The sequence below is a fragment of the Excalfactoria chinensis genome, chromosome 3, assembly GCF_039878825.1.
Source record: "Excalfactoria chinensis isolate bCotChi1 chromosome 3, bCotChi1.hap2, whole genome shotgun sequence".
In the NCBI taxonomy this organism is placed as follows: domain Eukaryota; kingdom Metazoa; phylum Chordata; class Aves; order Galliformes; family Phasianidae; genus Excalfactoria; species Excalfactoria chinensis.
This window is the reverse complement of record NC_092827.1, coordinates 49,933,605-49,956,878: the sequence shown is the minus strand read 5'-3', so window position 1 is coordinate 49,956,878 and position 23,274 is coordinate 49,933,605. Positions and strand designations below refer to the sequence as shown.

Genomic DNA, 23,274 nt, shown 5'->3' with positions numbered 1-23,274 from the left:
TTAAATACATTAGCAGTAACAGGAGGACTAAGGAAAATCTCCATTCTTTACTGGATGTGACGACTGAGGATAAGGAAAAGGCTGAGTTCTCAATGCCTTCTTTACAGCAGTCTTTAAAAGTCAGACTAGTTATCTTCAGGATGCTCTACCCTATGACCTGGAAGTGTCAGATGGGGAGCAGAACAAACCCACCCTCAACTCAGATGGAAACAGAGACATGCTATTCCACCTGGACTGCCGCAAGTCCATGGGGCCAGATAGGATCCACTTGAAAGTGCTGAGGGAGATGGTGGAGATGATAGCCAAGCTGCTTTCCATCATCTTCCTGGACCAGAGGGCTGGAGGCTTACCAATGTGACTCCCATCTACAACAAGGGTTGTAAAGAGGATCTGGGGGAACTAACTACAGGTCTGCCAATCTGAACTTGGAGTCAGGGAAAGTTATCGAGGAGACAGTCTTCAGGAGATCACACAGCATGCATGGGGCAACTGGAGGAATCAGGCCTAGCCAACACAAGTTCACAAAAGGTAGGTCCTGCTTGATCGTCCCGATCTCCTACTATAATAGACTCACCTGGTGTATAAGGGAAAGGCTATCAACATAGTCTACACAGACTTCAGCAAAACTTTTGACATGATATCCCAACAGTATTTCTATGGGAAGGCTGGCAGCCCATGGCTTGGACAGATACACTATTTGCTGAGTAAAGAACTGGCTGGAGAGTCAGGCCCAGAGAGCGGTGGTGAATGGAGTTAAATCCAGCTGGCAACCAGTCACAAGTGGTGATTCCCAGTGGTCAGTACTGGAGTTCAAGGAGACTAAGGTTAAATGTTAGGAAGAACTTCTCCAAAAGAGTGGTCAGGCAGTGGAACAGGCTGCCCAGGGAGGTGGTGGAGTCACTAACCCTGGAGGTGTTCAAGAAATATTTAGACTCTTTGCTGATGGACATGGTTTACTGGGAAATATTGGCAGTAGGTGAACAGATGGACCGGATGATCTTAGATGTCTTTTCCAACCTTAGAGAATCTGTGATGTTCTGTATTGCAAAGAAGCTGAAAGAGTCAGAATTGGTCCATATTGTTTCTGACATGAATATTTAAACAATTAATAATGTTGCTTTAAGAAAGTGTTACAGTAATAATTGAAAGAAACAGCGATAGGGCTGATATTACCATTTCGCAGATACCCTTTTTCTCTTAAAGGCTTTCATTAACATATTTTCCATTACGGCCACAACTAACTAAATATATTGTGTCACAGTCACAAATCCTTCACTGTAAACATAAAATGTTAATATACATCCCCAAACTGTTTCCCTTCACCCAATTAAGTACTCTGAAAAGAAGGAGGATAACTGGAGTGTATAAACATTATTTCCTATGGGAGGTAATAAGCAAGAGCTATACTTTAAGGACTAATTTATGTTAAAATTATTTAGTACATTGTCCTCTGCCTGTGTAACAAATCTATGAGTAAACTGTATTTGTATCAGAATGCTCCAGTGAAGCCACAAATTCATCCGGTTCAGCCATTCAGATTAGAGACTTCATTTCAGATTACTTCCAAAATTTTTATTCTAAAATGTATATTTTAAGCATTCCTTAAATCTTGCATGGCTTCCAACCAAGGATAAACTCCAAGGCTTTTCCAATGGTGGATTCGCACTTTAGGACATGGTTGAAACTTTTAATCTTAAGTGTGCAGACATTGTTTCTTATATGAAAGCTCTAAAATTTCCAAAGCCACACAGAAGATTAATTATTAAATGCTTTTTGGCCACAAGTAATATTTAGCTCTTTAAACTTCTCAGATACTTTGGCTCAGTGGAGCGAAACAACATAACCAACAGGAAGCTCTTTTTTGTTTCTGTGCTTTGATATATCAGGCTATGAAGAAGAGTGAAATTTCTTATAGCTAGTTTCAAATTAGAGACCAATTTTAGCAACTTCTCATGTACATTCTGGTTTGAATTCCCATTTCTTACTTAGATACCATATAGTTTGACTGTAATTTATACAGCATCTTTGACTTCACTTAGTCCCCTCCCTTTTCCCCCCAACAAAATTAAAAACAAACAAACAAACAAAAAAAACAGTGGAAAAGAAACAGTAAAGTGCAGGTCATAGTGGAAGGGACATCATTTTTCTTTATCTAAGCTTGACAGGGATAAAAAGCTCATTAATTTAAATACAATAGTATATATGAAGTGTTGTTTTTATCCTCGCCTGTTACAGTTTTTGGTCTGATTCGGAATCTGCAATCTACACCCAACAATTTGTGGTATTCTCCATTTCTTCTGAAGAAGTGAAAGAGAAATGCTCTGTTGTATAAAACAAAATGACTTCTTGCACAGGGAAAAAGAGCTGGAATTGAAAATCAGACTTGTAAAACACAGGTATACTGCTATTTACAGTTAAGGAAGAATGAGCAAACATAATCCAGAGCATATTTCTGATATTCTTGATGTTTTTCACTTAATACTGGATCGAAGAAAACATAGGAAGCAAATTCATGGAGGATGTATAGTTTACTTTTTAAACAGTGTCCATAAGAAGACACTTCTCAAATAACCTATCTGTCCAGTCTGAGAGCACATCTGGCTTTGTGCAAGTCCAGTGGAAAGTAACCTGAAGATCAAAGTCTGTTGATACAAATTTGATAATGGAGTAATACCAAGCTGCCCGGTGGCAGTAATAGTGCATTAACACAGATGCAAGACTACAACTAGCGCTTTTTTTTTTTCTACTTACTCTTCTTACATGACCATAGTGTAATTACTAGAGCGAGAAGGAAATAACCTAAATAATCCTTTCAGCTATTCTCAAATAATTGACAACATAGTCCTTAAGAAGAGAAACAGAATGAGTCTTGGGCCTCATTTTCAGCAGTGACTGTCTCAGCAGTAAGATCTACTTCACAATCTGTGCTCTGTACAGTTCCATAAGTTATAGCACTGTGTCTTCTTATGAATGCCTCATAAGACATAGAAAACTGCATCCTGCTACTCTGGATAATTTGCTACACTAATATTATTCAGATAAAGCTGAAGTGAATCATCAGTCTGCATAGAGTTAGCTAGTGAAGCAGGAAATCTCATTGTGCCTGACTCCCACCTGCACTAATAATTAAAAAATAGATCCTTCAGTTAGAAACTTTTCATATACTTCAGAAAAACACCAGAAAAATAATACAGTATCATACAATTCTATAAATTAATTTCAATATTTCCATCTCCTTTTTCAAACAGAGGATAGTAATGCCTCTAGGGGAAGCTTCCATTAGCAATATGGAGTAAAATGTGTCTACTTCTTTACAATATCTATATGTTTGAATATTATTACAATTCAGAGGTCAAATAAATATACCCTTTATTGAAAAGTGTACATAATTTGGGCAAGGCTTTTTTTTCCTCTGACTGTGTCATAAATAATTGACAAAACCTGTGGCCCTAAACATTTATACGTTTATTTGAATTATCATTTGCAAGTGCTGTTAGGGATGACAAAGTGCTGCAAACACCTACTGTCCCAGTGCAAAATCCATCTAGATTTGTCAACCAAATAAGGAACATCTTGCAGACTAACAAGGCTGGTTGGCTACAGGGTTGTGCAACTCATTGTGAGACGCACGGGAAAGAATATATATATTTGGACTGTGTCTAACTTAACATGGGATGATTTAAAGTATAAATAGGTGAGACTTCCAATTGAATGGAAGGGGAGGGTCCAGAGGTAGGGGAAGGGTGAAATCAAGTTAGTTAGTAGGAGTAAGTGCAAGACAGAAGTAAAAGAAGATAAAAAGAACTATCTAATGTGACTAGCTATCTGTCTACTTCTCTGCTTTGGGGTAGTCTGAACATGGAGACACAGAGCCACAGCCTTGCTTTTGTCAGACTACCAAGTTAAATAGTACCTAGTATGACCAGCAATCACAACTGTTATAGAGGCATCACACATTGTTGTCTACCACATTTGCATAGTCTTCTATTTTGGAATAACCTATCCTTCTACAGACTTTAGATGGGAAACAACAACAAAATATAACTACTTCTGCTAATGAGCTGAAGTGGAGAATTTATGAATTAGAGAAACAGTTTTGTTTTTTTTTTCAAGTGACAGCATCAATCACTTCTGATTCTATGTAGCCAGTCATACTTCCGTTTACATATGCTGCTATGGATTATTGTTTTGATGTGTTTTATTTTTATTTATAACATATACTTTTGCTGCAACAATTATTAAATGATTGGCTACTTAGAAATAACTGTCTTATTTTAGCCTAGCATCCAACTTAGAAAGAAAGCCTAATTAAGAAGTGGACTGACTCTACACATTTCTCAGACTAACATCTAACATTCATCTCTTTCTATCACTGTCCTGAAAGACAGCGACGATGGTTACAATCATTCTCACAGTTAGAAATATTGTAATTGAAAAATGTTGGCATAGCAGAATAAAAAGCTGTCTAGCAGGATTCGGCCAATACCAATTTAGAAAGCTGAATAGCTCCGTGCCGTGCTGCAGTTTGTCTTCTAATGACAGTGTCTCTCCTGTTCATTAGAGCTGCTTCTAACAGAAACATCACTACCAGGTGGGGAATTTGGATTGCATACACCTGATACAAACATCACAGAGATATTTTTTTTCTCCTTAACGCTGCAAACAGTTCCAGCTACTGTCTAGCAGAGCATCATGTACCCCAGAAAAACAAACAAACAAACAAAAACCAACACCCACTAAAAACAGGATGATCACAGAACCCTGTTGGAAAAACCTGAGAATCCTACCACACTGCAGCATATCTTCTGAAGCTAAAAAGGACAGCCATCTCCAAAGAAAACTCAGCTTCAGAAATTTACACATTTTCTTATTGGTGAAAAATTGAGTCAGTCCCATTCAATTAATAGCTGCAAAACTGTTACTTTCATTGAGTATTTTAAAACAGTTTAAAAATTCCTCTGCTTTGAGCAATATTGGCTTTCTCCTTCCCCTTCACAATATCAACAGGACAAGGGGAAATGGGCAGAAACTGGAGCATAGGAAGTTGTGCACAAATGTGTGCAAGAACTTCACAGTGAGGGTGACGGAGCACTGGAATAGGCTGTGCAGGGGGGTTGTGGAGTATCCTTCTCTGGAGATATCCAAGACCCACCTGGATGCCTACCCGTGCAACTTGGTGTAGGGAGCCTTTGGTACGGGGTTGGACTTGATGATCTCTGGAGGTCCCTTCCAACTCCTATGATTCTGTGATTCTGTGACATAACTACTAGGGAAACTTAGGTTCCTTTAAAAATATGTTGATTTTGAGAAAAATAAATCCTCTTTATTAATACCCTCACCACAATTGCTTGCATGTAAATGATGATTGTAACATGTCATTTTAAAAGCAAATGCTATTAGAACAGTGCACTTTATAAAATGTCAAATTGTAATGCTCTCAAGTTGTCCAGCAATTGAAATCTGAGATGTATTAAGCCAAACAGAAAGAGTCAGTACCTGTAAAGTTGCTGGCAATGTCAGCTTTGTTCTTTGTAATTTTCTCTGTTGGTGTTCTCCATTACTTATTATTCAGTTGTTTGTGAAGGCCTGAAAAAGAATATCTGCTTCCTGTTGACCATATTTTCTGCTCATCATTGAGCTACTGTATGCCAGAATTGAAGGCTAAAAGTCAGTCATCTCTTTTCATAGCACTTTTAAATAACAGAAGAAAGCAATTCCCTTTCACTTCATTTCCTAAGGCTAATCACTTATTTCCATGGAGAGACATCATGGTGAAAAAGGAAAATAAATAGAAATGGCCAGAATCAAACTTTTAGTCCTCAAACCTAAACACCAGAAGGGAAGGGCAGAAAAGACTATTCTTCTACTTAAAAAATAAAGGTGTTTTAGCATTAAATTGCTACAGGAACTGATGTCTTGCCTGCATCTTGTAGTGAAATGAGTATCCCAGGTAAAAACCTATTCTCATTTCCTTCAACAAGCTGTTCTCTTTTTAGCTGCATTTCACAGTGACCAAGTGTCCCACTAACTCCAAAAAGATGTATTACCACCAAGTTTCAGGCTCAATTTCAGAGTTCAGCAAAAAATAAACCTTGAAATCTAAACAGCTAAACTCTATTGTTGAATTCCTAACTGGTCACAGATGCATCAAATCTTTACATTCTAAGTATTTATTACACTATTTAATATTATAATAATAATATTTAATAACATAATATTATAATATTTAATATCTTAATATTTTAATATTAGCTTTGGTATCAGTAAAACAACAACTGTTGTATTCTTGTATTTAAGAATGTGCTTTTCCTAGACAAACCTTAATTTTACTACAAAACTTTTCAGATTTCCACTAAATTCATGGATTAAAGATCTGCTATGACTTCTGTACTTTTCTGCACAATGCTAAGTAGTACAACAAATAAATACTTGTTTTTCAGTGAGGCAAAATCTGTTACCCATGTTGATGAGACAGATATCAACATCTGAAACTGCTGCAGCACTCATCCAGAGCAATCTCTGCATTATTGATGTTTAAACCTTTAAATCTTCCCTGCCGAAATCATAGTAAGGCTGGTGCTTTGAGAGGTCTCTGGAAAACAACATGCTAATATACAGTAACAGGCTTCATCTTGGGGGCCTGTAAATACTTCAAACTTGGATCATTAACCCAAATGTGAAATAGGCATGTAATAATTTATGCCCATTCCCTTGACAAGACACAGATTTCTGTCCATTTGAGTTTGGAAACATTGTACACTGAAAACGACTTGGAAAATGGGAACACGAATTAAGCAGTGACCTAAACTTCATATCAAAAATAGAGACTTTCCAAAAGTTTAAAATATTTTAGGAAACAACTTTTTGATTCTTTTCTTTCACTTTCTCCTTATGTTCTATGTTCCCTTAATTAAAAGTCTCAGTGGTTAAAAAGGTTCTGGCAGCATTTTATGTCAGTGAACTCCGGAAACTTCAAAATCTTACACTAAAACAGACATGAATTTAAAGGAAGCAAGATTATAGCTCTGATGCCCTGATCTATGTGTATGCAAGTTCAGTTTTCACTTGTGCATTTAGTTCTTAAAATACATATACATTAACACATACACATACCTCCTGAGGTCTGCTTTAGATATAAATATGTTGCTGTATGGCAGAGCATGGCACGCAAAGTGAATGTTGATATGAATAATTTCAGGGTCAAGAGATCTCCTTTTGCACTAACAATTTATTTATGAATAATTAGGAAAATAATATTTTAGGACTTAAAACCAAGATAATTGTTTATCTTCACTGTGAAGTGATACACTCTGTGTAAGAACAGATCTCAATTCTGCCATCCTGGAAAGATCCCTTCTCTAATTCTGTTCAGTCATTTAGTCCACATTAGTCCAAATCAAACAACTATAAGTGACTGCTTTTACTGATTTTCTAATCTACACCACAGATACATGAACATTTAAGTGATTCTACACAGCATGCACCCTGCTGCACATAGACTTCACATTGAAGAAAGAGAATAATTTTGCCGTGAATAGATTTATTTTAGTATAGCAAAAGGAATATGTTTATATTTTTGTTCATTGCTCAGTGAAGAAAGAATGACTGTGCACCCCCAAGACCTATTTAAGCATCTCCATTATGCACAATTTTTTTTTTTTTACAGTTTTAGATCCATCAGAAAATGAAGATCACTGCATACGTGAGGAAAAAATGCTAGCAAGTCAAATTCAACACTCTTGAGACATCTGACTTAATGTACACATTAAGCGTAGCATTATTTTTTCCCTCTGTCCTACGCCAGTATCTGAACAAATACTTCTACAGTCTACTAGGTAAATGAGAGAGCAACTGAAAACAAACTTATTTCATCAAATCATTATACCAATATTAGCACAAAGCTTTTAAGTACAGCATGGAATTTATATGACAAAGTACGTTCATGCTGTGAGGAATTAGATCTACTCCCTAAAATTCTACCTCACACACAAAAAAAACATGATCAAAAACAAATTGGGCAATTAATAACCTTTAACATTTACTCGGCAGCCGTCTTGGATCATCATATGTAGCAAAAAAAAAAAAAAACAAAAACAAAAACTTGCCCATCTTTAGCAGACTTTACATTTTAATAACCATGAAAAAGGGTGAGCACAACAGCAGCACTATTTGATGACAACCACTATAGACTGCAAAACTCACTTTTAAACTTAGCTTTTATAAAATTTAGTATGAACTATTCACTATTATTTCTTCAGTAAAGAGCATAATTCGTTCAAGACTGAGTCGCCAATCGTCGTGTTATATGTCACGTGTCCAGTCCCCAAGACCCTGACTTTAAGTATCAAAATCACTGATAGTACAGAACCATAGAATCACCCCAGACTTGTGTCAGGACATACATGAGCCACTCAGGATTTAGAGGCTATAACAGCATTTAAGAAATATATTCTGAAACCATCCCAATGGGTGGAAAGATGGACAGCTTTCCTAGTAACAGCTAGAACTATAAAGAAGAAAACATTTGTATATTGTATTGTATATTGTCTGTTTGTTTTTCAGTTACTAATAATTAAGTTTTCTAGGTATGCTTGCTACACATCATCACTGATATGTTTATGCATTTTTTCCTTTCTGTATTTTTTTTTTCCCCAAAAAAATATTTTATTATAAACTATCTTAAAATTCATTAGCTTTGCTTTGGTTAAAAAGAATACCTGGAGGGTAAAGTACACTTTATTTCATTCTATAGACACCAGATTATTGCATTACCAACTAATTATGGGACCAAAGAAATGAAATGAGTTACTAAAAGAAATAAACCAGTTTCACAACTAACAGAGGTACAAGCATAAAAATTGGATAGGGACATCATTGAAATGGAACAGATGTCATTCTTCTGTATTGGTTTTACATTCTCGTTTCCACAGTTCTAGCTGCATCTATTTTTCTCTTAGGACTCTAACTTCAACCATCCAGTACCACTGGACAGGAATGACTGAGCCAGGGAACTGGGCTCATGACTTTGTTGTTGTTAAGAAGAGTATTTAAATAGTTTGTATCCTCAAACGTTTACATTACTTTAAAACAGAACAAGTCATGTGCCAGAAATGTTAAATACAAATGCTAAATGTGGGATTACACCTCCACTTTGCAGGCATGGACTGCAGGTGAAAATAACATTTCCTCACCACCCATCACTCCTAAAGCTCACAGATCAGTATTTTACACGTCCGAGCTTTATCATCAGCTGAAGCCAGCAGAGTGCCAGCTACTCCAGCAAGACAGAACTGCTTCCCCACCACCTTAGAAATCTGTGGCCCTCCCTCCTCCTGGCATCAAATCCTCACAGAAGGAGCAAAACTAGAAAATTAACCTGCCAGAAAGCCAACCCCACAAAAATAAATAAATAAAATAAAGTAACAACAACAACAACAACAAAAAATAATCCACAAAAGACAAAACTAGTTTTCAGTAACAAGGTATTGATCTAGTTCAGTGCCTAGTGACAGACCAGGGGAAATGGAAATGTTTAGTCAGTGTAGAGAGAGGTGAAGGAAAAATCATAACCATGAAACTGCACTGTTGTTGTCTGAGCAGGCTTTGCTTCTGTTTGCTCTTCTCTCCTTAGACAAATATTTTTTTTTAGAAGATGGGCAAAATAGACAAACATTTGTTGATAAGATGTCAAAACTTAGATCAATTTAAATTTCCATTAAATTACATTTTGGCTTGGGGAGATTTAAGGCACTTAACTGTAGTAAAAGAGAAAGAGAAAATTCTAACTGAAAACCTATGCAAAAATCTTATGATTCATATGCAAATTTAATACAGAATTAATTGGTGTTTTTTTAATTTTCCTTATCTGGGGAGAGTATACTTCCAGTTTTAAATCACTGTCCTGTCTCCATCTTCCTTGTAACCTTCATATATTAAAAAAATAATAATTAACTTTGTTTATTCTTTAAGCTATTCTGATACTTGATATCATTAGTTCTTAATGGAAAGTTAGCTATAACTCCCCCCTAGAACCCAGAAAATATATTTGATCTTTCACAACAGAGAATAACAAAGATCTCCATCTCCTAGTGTTACACATATTCCCCATACTATTGTGTATAGGATGCATACACAATGTGTAAAGGCTACTTTAATCTGGTGGTATTGCACTAAACGGTCTAATTCCTCAGCCTCTGAGATCCGTTGTCTTAGTTAAAATAAGCTACTCATCTACATTAAAAGATCTTGCTGAAGTTTTGCATCAAGAGAACTGAAACACTGTATCATCCAAGTGTGCCTTGCATTTCACTGTGGATGCAAGAGTGACTGCAGCTGATCACTAAAGGATGAGTTCAACTGGTTCTAATCTTGAGGCTCAACTGCGCAGAATTCTATACCAAGCATTCCACCAGTTTTTTTTGCCAGACTGTAGGAATGTGGTTCCCGACTTCAAAACCATGACCCAACATTTAAGTAGTCAAGACTTTAAAACTTTGTTAATTCTTCTTTGAGATTACTGAATGAAGGCAGCACTACTTTTGAGACTCCTGAAGTACCCCAAGCCAATCCCTCTTACAGCCATCTTTTTGTAACCCTTTGCAGTAAAATGCTAGGAAGGTGAGGGAAGTGGGCTAGAAGAGAGCACAGAAATGGTGATGAAAATAAGAGTTTGCTCATGTAATCTTTCATTAGAAACATGTATTACTTATAGACATAAGGAATGGGTAGCCTTAGTCTAGCCACACATCTGGACAACCTCTTCATCACAGTTCTACAAGACAGCGCTTGTCATGTTTGCCTGAACTTATCCATGGCAAACAAGCACGTGATCTCTGCTGCTGTGTGACAGTGACAAACTCTGAAACAGAGCTGTGCTCCCCCAAGGAATCTGGCTAATATCTTGCATCAGGGGAAATGACAGGTAAAAATAGCATTTCCTTTGAACAGCTATCAACACAGCAGTTATACTGGCAAAGCTAAGGAGCAGATGACAAGCAAGGTTCCACAATGTTTCTTCAGAGAAGTTTTCTCCTCTCATACTTCCCTCTTCCTATAACACAGGTTAGCTGTATTGCTTTCAAACATCTGGTGCATGTTGATTCTCATAGACTGAACTTAAAATCTTGACTCTGTTCACACAGAACTTACAGTGGTACATCCACACTAGCTTTTTAACTCAGACAAGCAGCATGCTTTTGAGGTCAATCTCCAAGCTGCCCCCATTTAGTAAGTGTTGACTGACATTGTAAATATATCTTGATGCTCTCACAAATGGGATTCTTTTCACACACACACAAAAGGAAAAAAAAAAAAAAAAAAAAAAAAAAAAAAAAAAGCACTTAGAAACATAACTGCTTCATTTTAGCTGCTAACAGACATTCAGCCCATGATTCAGAACAGAATTAGTTCAAAGTCCTGACAAGTGAGCTAGGTCCCCAGCAGTAAATGAAAACAAGTCCTCTCTGAAATCTGCTTCCCACTTTCCGCATGAGACACTATTTGCTAACAAAGAATAACTGAAGCATCAGTGTCCATATTTTTTCCCTCAGTTGGTGTCAATTTACACCCAAATATTCCTGTTATAGGTCAACACTGCATAGTACGTATGGTAGTTCTCAGCACAGCAGCACATGTTATGTACAGTGTGTTTATACACAACCAAAAATTCAATATCTAAAAACAATTAAAAAAAAAAACACAAGAATTTTGAAGCACAGTGTCAAAGTGCTGGATTACAGAACCTATCATACATGTGATATTCATAATTTATCTGTGAAATATTACTTTTAAGAGAAATCATAATGCCACTCTAAGTACCAGCCTGTTATTTTTCTGTACAAACTTGAATCTCTACTCATCTTGTCACAGTTTCCTGGTTCTATCACTTCTGTCTTTTGCTACAGAACATAGTTGTACAATTCTGAAGATAGAAAGCACAAGCAAACACTCAGCTGGGCAGTTCTTTTTCTTAGCATTATCCTCATTACGGGTAGATGACACACAGATGGATATGCTGATAGGCACGTATTTCCACTCATGAACATTAAAGTGAATAAAAGAAATTATTCACAAATCAAATCCTCCACAAAAACTGTATTTGAACAAGACAGAAGTACAGAATGGAGCTTAACATTAACAGAATAGTGCTGTCTCCTTTTCATAAATGCTTCTCAAAATGCTTCAGATTGGGTCAAGCATTCTTCTCCTACTTCCAGTTATTCAGTTCTACATATAGTTTCAGACATGTCACTTTACAAAGTACAACATGCTATTCCAAACTTGTATTCTAAAATGGACTGGAAAGGGCAAGTGGGACTGCAGTGATTTCTACACAGAGGTAGGGGAACATGCCTTTCTAGAATCCTTGCTGTCTTCATGTGAAAGAGAGAACTCTTTCTACAGAGAGAGCAGCTATGCAGCTTAATTAGTGATTCCTGCTCTTGAATCTGATCTTATGAGGCTCTGAGGAACATCAAGTACATTCTTTTTCTTTAGAAAGATATGCCCAGAAAGGATTTCCTGGTCACCATGTTCCTCCAGAGCCTCAGTTAATTAAGACATGCTACTTCCATCAGTTACTACCAGAAAATTGAATCCAAACACAATTCCCCTCAATATCAGGGAATTAGTTAATGAAAGTTTTGTGTGTAGAAATCAAACAGATGGGCTGTCAACTGGTTTTCCTGTATCTTCCACTAAAGAGTGAATTCACTGAAATCATGAAAGTGAGGATTTCAGACAGTATGAATACACAGAATACCTCCTCCTTGGAATTCCAGTCATTCCTGTTTTGTTACATATCTTTCCTGTGCCTTTTGAAAGAACCTAGTTTTTCAAATGGAGCACATTTAAAAATAAAACTCACTTTCTGTCCTGTGAACGTTGCATTCACCAAACCTGAGTTACTTTTGTTGCACAAGAACCCATCACTCATAAAGCCAAACCACAGATCCTAAAAAGACCACTATGAACACATGTTTACCTCTTAATACTTTTCCATATGATGAGGTAATAAAGCAGCTACATTTGGTTCAAGAATTATCAAAATGGACTTCAAAGCCTTGGGATGTCTGCTGAAGGAATCGAGGGCACAGATCACCTGTACATCTCTGCTTCCTGTAAGGACACTGTAAGAAGTGGAAGGATCCAATCTATAAACACTTGGCTTTGTCACTAATGACACCACTAAAACTTTGGCATTTTTGACAACGAAATGGCCAACATGGCACAGGGCTTGCAGTCACCAGAAAGATTTCACCTCTCTTATAGGTGGATGAGGGTCCTTGGGAAAAAGCTAGCAGTGCTCATTGGCAAGGCTTTTAATTAATTTTGAGGGGGAAGAATGGTAACAGTGAGCCTGCCCATAATAAGGCACAGGATAGCACAGACTAGAGGGTGCTAGAAGGCACTCTCTCTATCTGCTATCCGGAGACATGTTGGCAATACCGCAGCACACTTGAAATCTTACAACAAGCCAGGGACAACTAAGACAGTATAAGAAGGTAACACCGAAACTCAAAGGAAATCATAGAATGGCTTGGGTTGGAGGGGACCCCAAGGTTCAAAGTTCCAATCTCCTCACATTTCTCAATAAAAATACTAGAAGACAAGTGAACTGCAACATACATTTGCTATATTTGGGGGAACAAAGCTTTTGTGTTCAGTTCATGTAAGATCTAAGTAAACACACCTGCCTAACTACATGGGCTACTCACACCAGAAAGAGGGTGCCAGACAGCAGGGTCTTATCTCACCTTTTTTGACCAACCCAGGAACCTCAGCACTGTTCCTCTCATATTACAGCAAATACAACACAATGGGTTTAATAGAAGACATCAGTAATAGTCCTGTAAAAGGACCACCAAGCTTGCTTGGAACAATAAGCAAGAGAGTAAGGGAGAAAAATAATGAATGCAGGCTCATACTTTAGCCTTGTCTCACTTAAGAACAACCACACAAAATACAGCAAAACCACAAAACAGAGTACAGTATTCTCAGACTGCTGCCATACAACATACAAAGAAGCTTTTCAATATATTAGAACATTTTGTACTTTTCCTTCAGCATGCCACTGATGCTGTAGTTGCAAGCTTTGAGTATACTAGAAAGTAACTAAATCTTAGGTTGTACAGTCTTCTATATTTATTAAAGTCATCTAGATATTAACACAGCAGGAATAAAACAACAAGCAAACAAGCCACACAAGAAAAACGCCAGTTCAGCAAATCTGACCCAAGAACTACACAAGAACCACTACACTGCCAAAAAGCAAAGATACTAACATAGTTCTAACAATAGATCTACTTTTGTATTAACAGATCAGAGCCAAGAAGCCCAAACCCTTGCAATGTGGGAAAACTTAACTCTGAAAGTCTGAAAGACATTTTAAACATAACTTCCTAATTTACAGATGTTTAAAAATTAAGCTTCTGTATAAAAGTTTAGTTTTGCTGACTGAAGCAGAAATGAGCATTAAATATTTTTACGGATAGAAGGCCAAGGACATGTTATAATAAAAAGAGAAGTCCTACAAGTGCTCCAAAGTCAGGAAGCAAATAATTCTTTAAGGGTTCAAATGAAGTAGTAAAGAGAGCTTCAAATGCCTCACTGCCCCAGATTCAAGCTACTCATGAAAACTTTTACCATCAGATCATTTACATGACAGTTTGTTTTCAAGAAATATAAGGCAAACCTAGAAATTTGAGTACTATGCTCTTCATTAAATCTTGCTGAAGTTCTGAGTTCCAGACTAATTAATACTATCATGTCTTGCAATAAAACATTGCATGTCCACAAATGTCTCCGTACAACACCTCTAATTTTGCTACCAAGCCATGCTTTATTCAAGCTTCCTTAGTAATCAGCTATTATTCTCTTTGCAACTGGTAAACTATTACTAATAAATCAAAACAGAAAATTGATCCCAGTGAACAGATCAGAGAGGAAGGGGCAGCTGGAAAGGACCTCCCCTTTTCTCTTAAAACCTGGAAAACAGAGTACACTTTGTGTCTTGTTAAAGTTGCAGAAAAATACGGGTCAGACACAGAGCAGAATTTAAGTGTGTGTGTGTGTGTGTGTGGGGGGGGGGGGGGGGGAAATTAATAAAAAATATATAAAAAAAGATATTATTTTCCTTTAGCCCTCAAATTCACTTTATAAATTCCTAGAATCTATATAGCCTTTTGTAAGTATCAAATAACTTCATTCTGTGGGATACTGATGTCAAGTAAGGGTTCAGTGATAAAAGGTAATTTAAAGAACTCTTAAACTTCTCCCCTTTACTTTCCAAACTGTCTCTTAAAATACTCCACCACGTGCACGTATACTCTTGGTACAGCTGAAGTACTGTTGAGCACATAGCACTATATTACTCTGTGTTACTTAAACAATAAACAACATTCATCAAAACCAAATTTTGCTCATGAATATTCTTCTGCAACTACCTTTTAATTCACTTTATAGGGCCAAACTAGATGTCACGCTGAAAATGAGAAAGCTATATTTAAAATATTTTTAACATGACATCAAAAAAAATTTACTAATTATTTTTAATTTGGTATATTATCTTACATATATCAAGTCAGTCAGCATTACCCATATAAATGACAATGAGCTATATATGAAGCCAAGAGTGTCTTCATAATATCAAAGCAACACAGAGCAAAAAGGAAAGTAAAAACAAGTGAAAATCTGTGCAAACAAGGAATTGCTTGCAGATATAAGCAAACAGAATAAGTTTACCTGTTGGAGGTCCAGTGTAATAGTCACGTAATGATATTCAATTCCATTCTGGATACTAGGACTTTGCCACCAAGTGTTCTTGCCATCAATTGCATTTGTAATTGGATGTCGTTCTGTTAGAGCAACAGAAATCAGAAATTATGAATCATCTCATTTTAGTTACATAATATACTTCCAAATTGGGAAATTGTCTTTTATATATATGTCTACAAAGATGCCTCAAAAATTTATAAACCATTCATATCAAAGTCCCAGATGAAGTTTTTCATGTCCCCAGACTGTGCTGCAGTGTCCCAAGTAAATACCAAGTAATTTGGCTAAAAGTTTATTTACAGAAGAGAATTAGTCTCAGATTTCCAGATTTTCTAAGTTACTGAAATTGTCTTATAAAACATTTTTATATCACTTCGGCTGAGAAAAATGCCACACTAGTCCAAGTTATTTTTTGTGTCCAAATCATGACTTTCACCTGTATGAAGTGGAGAATATCAAAGTCTCAAGAAAAGAAACTGATGTATTTTGAACTCCTTATTTACTTAGAGCAAGCCTACACATTATGGTTAAAAATAACCCAAAAATAATCAAATACAACAGGTGAGCACATTCTGTCTGCAAGAATGTAACTAGGTCTGAAAAATCTTATCCATCTGATATGGGCAGATTTCTGAACAGACAGGCTTACAGTGTATAAATCTGGAATACATTTCATTGTTAGCTCATCCAAGGATTTCAAAGAATTTATTCATGAACTGATTAATTTACTTGTTATTCTAATTAATATTTAAATCAGCCAGTCAGATTGATAGTCTTTGCGCCTCGTCTCTATTTTCTTGCTACATCAACCACCTGTGGAGGACAGGAACCTTATCTCATTAAGGAAAACTAGAATGCCTAAACATGTTTAAAGATATAATTAAAGGGTTTTGAAGAAGCGAAAGCATAAGCCTGCAAAATTGGAAATGTAAAAAAATGTGTAATTTAAAAACCAAATTATTCAGTGGCATCAGTGAGCACCATTAAAGTTACACTTTTTGTGTTACAAGTGGTGTTAATAGTAAATTTATTTATTTATTTATTTTTGAAGAGAAAACAAACAACAACAAAAAAAATACCCAGGTGAAATATTTGGTCAATTCTTACAGTTCTGATCACATTCACAAACCTTAGTTTTAAATGAGAGCTAGAAAATCCATCTGAGACCCTGACCCCAGTAATAAACTGTCCAATTGGAAATTTTGATGCAAGTCTCTTCAGGAGAAATTCATAATAAATCACAAGAAGGACAATTGGGAGATGAAAAACAATTAACTGTAATTATCATTATGAAGTCTTAATCATAATTAATTTGAAAACACTGATTAATTAGCACATTTTATCTATTTTAAGGAAAATAATGCAGTATTTTCAAAATGAACTGGACTGCAAATACAGTTCAAGGACCAGCTTCCCTGGTCAATGACAAAGGGAGGGAGTTTAGAGTGAGCCCATCAAACTCTTCTTTGTAATTTTTGCTCACGTGATTAACCAGGGAATTTGTGTTTGTTTCCTAGAACAGTAATTAAGGGGAGACACTCCAGAATTGCACATCCCAGGGAGATCATTTAAAGTCTGGTTACATTGCATGGTTCTATTAGCAAGCTCTCTCCGTTTAAATAAAGCACTTCCTTCTGCCAAATAAACATTTAAAAACCTTAAAATGAGATGATGTTGATAGCAAAAAAGAGTCACTCCAAATTCAGGCAGATTCAAGTTTAGAAGAAGGTAGGAATGAGAACAGTTACATTATTCAGATAGGGCATGTATGACGTACATACAAGTTCAAATGTACTTCTATAAAGAAAAAATGGGCAGAACCTATTGCATGGTGCTTCTACCAGCTAAAATGCTGCTCAAACACCTTAAATTTTCTGAGTGACACCCACTACTATGATGTAATGCATCATTGGAATGCTGCAATTCAATTGTCTGATCTTTCCAGAGAAGGCAGCAATTACTACAATTAAAGATGACAAAATTTAAACAATCTTGTGAGAAAAGAGTATACTATAACATAGTTGTGTTAAGGCAAAAGTAATTGTCTACGCTGGGGCAATTGTAATTAGCTTCATAAATACAAGACGGGAGGCAAATGAATAGGTAACCATTAAGCAGGAGAGCATTTGGAGATAACAATGGCCAGCTAGCTAAATATCTCTCAGTGTTATCAAACTATTAAAATGGTGACATATTTAAGTTATATGTATAACGTGGAATATGATCTGCTTATTTGGAAGCAAACCTGAATTGCTCTGCAGTGCTGGTAATAGCTCAGGTGAATTTTAGCAAAGATGAAAACATCAAGAAAGAACTGCAAGAACTGCAGTTTGCTTAGTACAAGATAACACAATCAACAATTGGAGGGAGAAATAAACGGGATAGTAAATGTAGAAACAAAGCATTAAAAGACTTTTGTCTTTTAGGAATAAGAGTTTTGGGAATAATCCATTCTCTTTATTGGCTGAGATACTCAAAGAATCTGACAAAGTTAGTTTTTCTGAAGTCTCACTGCAGGCTCAGTGAAATTACACTAGTATTACTTGTATGATCAAGAATGAAGTTCTCTCATTTCTATTCTTCCAAACAAATAATAACAACATGCATCCCTGGACCTGATGATAAATTTACATGAAAACTTACTTTGATCACTGATAGCCTTCAGAAAAGAGGCAATGTTTGCAGAGATCAACTTTCATATTGAAACTTAGGCAATTAAACCAAGAAATTTTTCATTGTCTTATCTCCTTTTTTCTTGCTCAGTGAAAGCTAATCAGCATCAAGCTAAGAAAGTAAACCTCAAAACATAATAAAACATAAACAGAGTTAAACCCTTCTCCTCCTCCTCTAGCTCAGATTTCAAATGTTGCAGGCTGAAATTTCAAATTTGGCATGCAGGTATACAGAGGACAGTAATCTCTTTTTCTTTAATGGTCAGTATATAGCAGAAGAATTCAAAAATACCTGTAGATACTTAAAGATGCTTAGTTTTCCTCATTTTGAACTCCAGTGCTTCACATAAAAGATTCAGAGTACACAAAACAGATTTTGAAATACTAGTATAAGAGACAAGCATCCTCAGGAAGAATTAGATAGACATTTTATTGTAATTAGGCTAATAACAAACAGCTTCATCTGATGAGTATTTGAAACCAATGTGGGGAAAAAAAAATAGTGCATTTAAGAGAAATAAATGAAAACAGTGCACACTTACGATGTGGAACCCTACTCCTCTGATCACAAATGCGGCACTGAGGATTTCTTGCAGGCTGTCCAGGAACATGTTCAACAAGTTTGCAGTACATTTCCCGACCCTTTTCTCCACACGTAGCATTGGTTGTGATGAGAGCGTTAGTAGCCAAGTTTAGCACTGCAGGAAATAATCCTGCAAACAAAACAAAACAAAATAATCAACAAAAGCAACCTACAAAACACCATGAAATCATAAACGAACATAATAACTGTTAACCGCATCCAATCAAGAGGCTGTTTTTAACAGCCTTAGAAGTAGTGAAGCACAAAAAAAAAAAAAACACACCAGCAACTTCAGCTTTCAATTCAAAATTTAGATTAAAGCAATTATACTGGTGATTTATTTCTCACTCCCTTCTAGAATTCCAGTTGGTGCCCTCTGGTTGTACCCTGAGCAGCAGGATGCCACAGGAGAAAAGAAAGTATGGAAACATACAAAGCACCTTCCAATTATTTTTTTCATCATCAAATCATTATCATGACTGCTTACCCAACTGGACTTCAAATCGTTGTACAAAAATTACTTACGAAAACTCTTACTCCTTCTTTCTGCTTAAATCCTCCTGGAAAAAGCATACTACATCACTTCTATTACACTGTTTCCATTCTGCTTAAGACCTCATAGTTACCCTCACTATCAGGTGAATTGAGTAATTAATGCAGCAACAGGAATAACATCTGCCTTGTATGGTTTGCTTCCTGCCATCCTTTCCTCAAGAAGGAAATAATGTATGCAACTTCACGTCTCTTACAGCAGTACTGTTGTTATTGTTTTCCAAGCGCACATGCTGTTGATATAATTTTCATTCAGCACAGCATTTATTCACATCTGAGTATTCTGCTGAAGTGAGTTCTAGGTGGCAATACGCTATAAAACTATAATCTGTATGAAGAACCATCATTAACTTGGCTTACTCTCAGTTCCAATAAACACTAATCAAAACCACTGAGCCATGATAAAATTGATTCATGGAGACAGACTGATATGATGGGTTGAATGTATACATTAACCTTTCACATGAAATTAATCAGCTTTGCATCCTGAAAAGCATAATTTGACATGGCTGGATGTTAAACCAAAGCAACATGAAAATTCTGAAGCATAGACTGAAATAATCTTCAGATGTATTTGGTGACAGTTGACACTAGTCTTACATAATACTTTCAATTTATAAACTTATTGCATTATTATAACCTTAAAATAAGGCTTCAAACAAAACTGAATTTGCAGTTATTGTACACTGTTAAAGCTCTTTTAAAAATGACTTTTTCCTCATCCACAGATAAAGAACACTATTCAGCTGACTCCTTTCAATCCTTTAACTGCAGTATCCAGTCTGCAATTAACCTGTATGCCATTTAATCAACGAGCTTAGATGGTCATGGTACAGCTGTTCTCTGACATTGTGAGTTAGTGACTCACAACTCACTTTAAAACCATATTAAACTTACTGCTTGTTCAAGGCAACCAATTAGTTACTAACCTGTGCAAACCATTCAATCAGTAGTTTAAATTCTATTGATTCTGTACAGATTCCAGCCCAATTTCATCACATTTGAAAATCTATACAGTTGTATTTGCATCTTTATTCAATGCAATCAATAGCATTTGCTGCCTTCCGCAACAGGGATACATGGAAAAAACAATGTAAGCATAAGGAGAGTAGATGAGTTAATAGCTGTGGAACCTCCTATGTTGACTTAGAGCCTCGTTATTCTCTTTTATACAACATAAAGCTAATAGCCTAAAAGCTAGTAATCACTTAGATTTTTAACACAGAGTCTGGCATTTGGTTTGGAGTTGAGTAGTTTATTTCCTCAAAAGGGATCATGCTAAAAAGAACTCAGTGGCACCACATGAAGCAACTTGCAATTTGTGACAGCAAGAAAATTCTTTTGAAAAAAACAATGGAACAGCTGAAAACTAGCATGCAAAAAGGCTCCATTATTCACAGAGTTATAAAAATATGCGCATAGAATGACTATACACAAAGCATAGACACATTCTAAATTTTAACACATTTTAAGATACATAGATAAAAGTAGCATACTTAAGAAGTTCATCATTTAGAACAAAAATAGACTTTCAGGTAACCTCTTTAAAGTGCAATGCAACACAGGCCACAGGTACCACACAAACTTGTGCATAGTCAATACACGTGCAAGCACCTAAACCAGCATCAGATGCTTCACTGAAGAGACAGTGTGATGTTTGTGTCACATTCTGCTCCCTGCAGGAATTCCTCACAGGAATGAATCCATTAGACAGAGTGCAAGAGATGTTCAAAGTGTCCCAACACTACAGACAGCATTCAGGCTCTACACTGATGATTAATTTTAACAAGTTTAAATTCACAGTTATAAACTGCCCATTTGATTTTTTTTTTTTTTTTTTTAAATAGTTTCTATTTTAAAGATGAATAAATAGTACTTCTACTTGGACCTGGAGCTTTTCTTGAGGGAACTGAAGGGAAATTTTCTGCATAAGGTTGACCTTTTGGGATGCAAGACATAATTTAGGAACCCTCAGTGGGAAGTGGAATTCATATTTTCTTCCCGTTAAATTAGTATTTCCTACCATGAGATGTCATTTTTAAACATCAAGTCTCAGACAACATTTATGTCATTTTTAAACATCAAGTCTCAGACAACATTTATGTCATTTTTAACTGTTGTAAAATGTCCGGTTACCTAAAAAGGCTGATGAGCATGAGTTTACATTGCTAATCTTAAATATTTAAGTAGACCCTGTTACCTTAGTGTTAGCTACAATGCCAATTTTATTTAATGATTTCTGGATCCATGTAGACCTGAACATCTACTTCAAACAGAATGATTGTTTGTATTTTTCGTTCAGTCTTCTCAAAATGCCCCTATTCCCTTCAAAGAAGCAAACAACACAGCCTGCCTAAATATGTCTAACTTTTCCAGCCAATCTTCCTATACTTTGAAATGCTCATGCAATCAAGCAGAGCAGTTTGCCACTGAACATGTACTAAGAAGACAAAAGAGAATACGTCAATTTCTGATGTTCTAAGATGTGTCACTGGAAAAAGAGATACTTGTCTGCTGCAGCACAAAGCTATGATAGCGTGTGGGAACAAAGTGGGGAGAAGAAATCGGGACAAAGGATGTTGCAGCAAAGAATAGTTTCCAGCAGTGCACCATAGGGAATAACTTAATGCACTCTATCCACAATGCAGATATAGAGTTTTATACAACTGGAAAATAAGTCCAATTAGAAGAAATAGCTTCCCAGACACAACAGAGCTCACAGACTGAAGAAAACATGACACTAAGCCCATTTGTCCAGAAGAAAATAAAGTCAAACAACAACTACTTCAGTCCCCATTTATGTCTGCTTTTCTGTTGCCTTAAGATATTGTACACTGCAGTATTATTATGTAGCCACCCGTGTTGTTTTTTTTTTTTGTGTGGGTTTTTTTTTGTGTGTGTGTTTTTTGTTTTTTTTTTGTTGTTTTTTTTTTTTTTGTTTTGTTTTTTAAATGTAGTTTCAGATGTTTAGTGGTAGAGGTAGTTTGCTTTTAGCTTCAGGTGATTTTCTCTCATCATACTGTGTAACATCACACATACCCTACCACATATTCAACTTCAACATAAGAGACACAATAAAATAACACCCAAACCTAAAGAAACGTGATAACAAAGCTAGCCTCACAGAGGCACCTGAAGAGGGGTCATTGATTACATAGTCATATTACCCTTGCCTTTCCACAGCTCAAAAAACCTCTAAGGCCTTTGCTGACCTTAAAAGCAATAAATAAATAAATAAGTACTGAAAATGGTGTGGAAAAAAACTGCAATTGGCTCAGCTCATATCATATTGTGGAAGATATATCATTCATCTCCTAGTTTTTAACTAATTTATTTTTTTCCCCACAGCTGTCAGAGAGAGCTATTATGAAAAACAGAATGGGAAAAATATAAGTGAAGATGATTAGTCTTCCTAGTTCCCTCCCACTTAAGAAGTAGAGGAAAAGAAAAAAAAGATTAGGATACTGAATAAAAATGAAAAAACAAAAGGAGAATTTTCTTAATGGTAGAAGAGAGCTTTGGAATCTGAAGCCTCCAGGCAAAATATACTCCTGACTTTTTTCTTAACAAAGCTATTACTTTATGTAAGGCAAAAAAGAAAAAAACAAAAACAAAACAAAACAAACAAACAAAAAACCAAAACACAAAAGAGAACAAACCACAGAAACAAAACCACAAAGCTATACAGCCAGC

The 23,274-nt window shown here is 36.0% G+C and overlaps 1 protein-coding gene across 2 annotated transcripts in view; it reads right to left on the bottom strand.

Moving 5' to 3' along the window:
- The window catches only part of LAMA2 (laminin subunit alpha 2), a 308,934-nt gene that overhangs the window by 226,755 nt on the left and 58,905 nt on the right, over positions 1 to 23,274 (bottom strand). For both annotated transcript variants that reach the window (XM_072332884.1, XM_072332883.1), the window contains exons 2-3: positions 18,989 to 19,159; positions 15,742 to 15,854 (exon numbers count right to left, since the gene is read on the bottom strand). In XM_072332884.1, the coding sequence (XP_072188985.1) occupies positions 15,742 to 15,854; positions 18,989 to 19,159 (284 nt within the window). The remainder of the gene's footprint in view (positions 1 to 15,741; positions 15,855 to 18,988; positions 19,160 to 23,274) is intronic.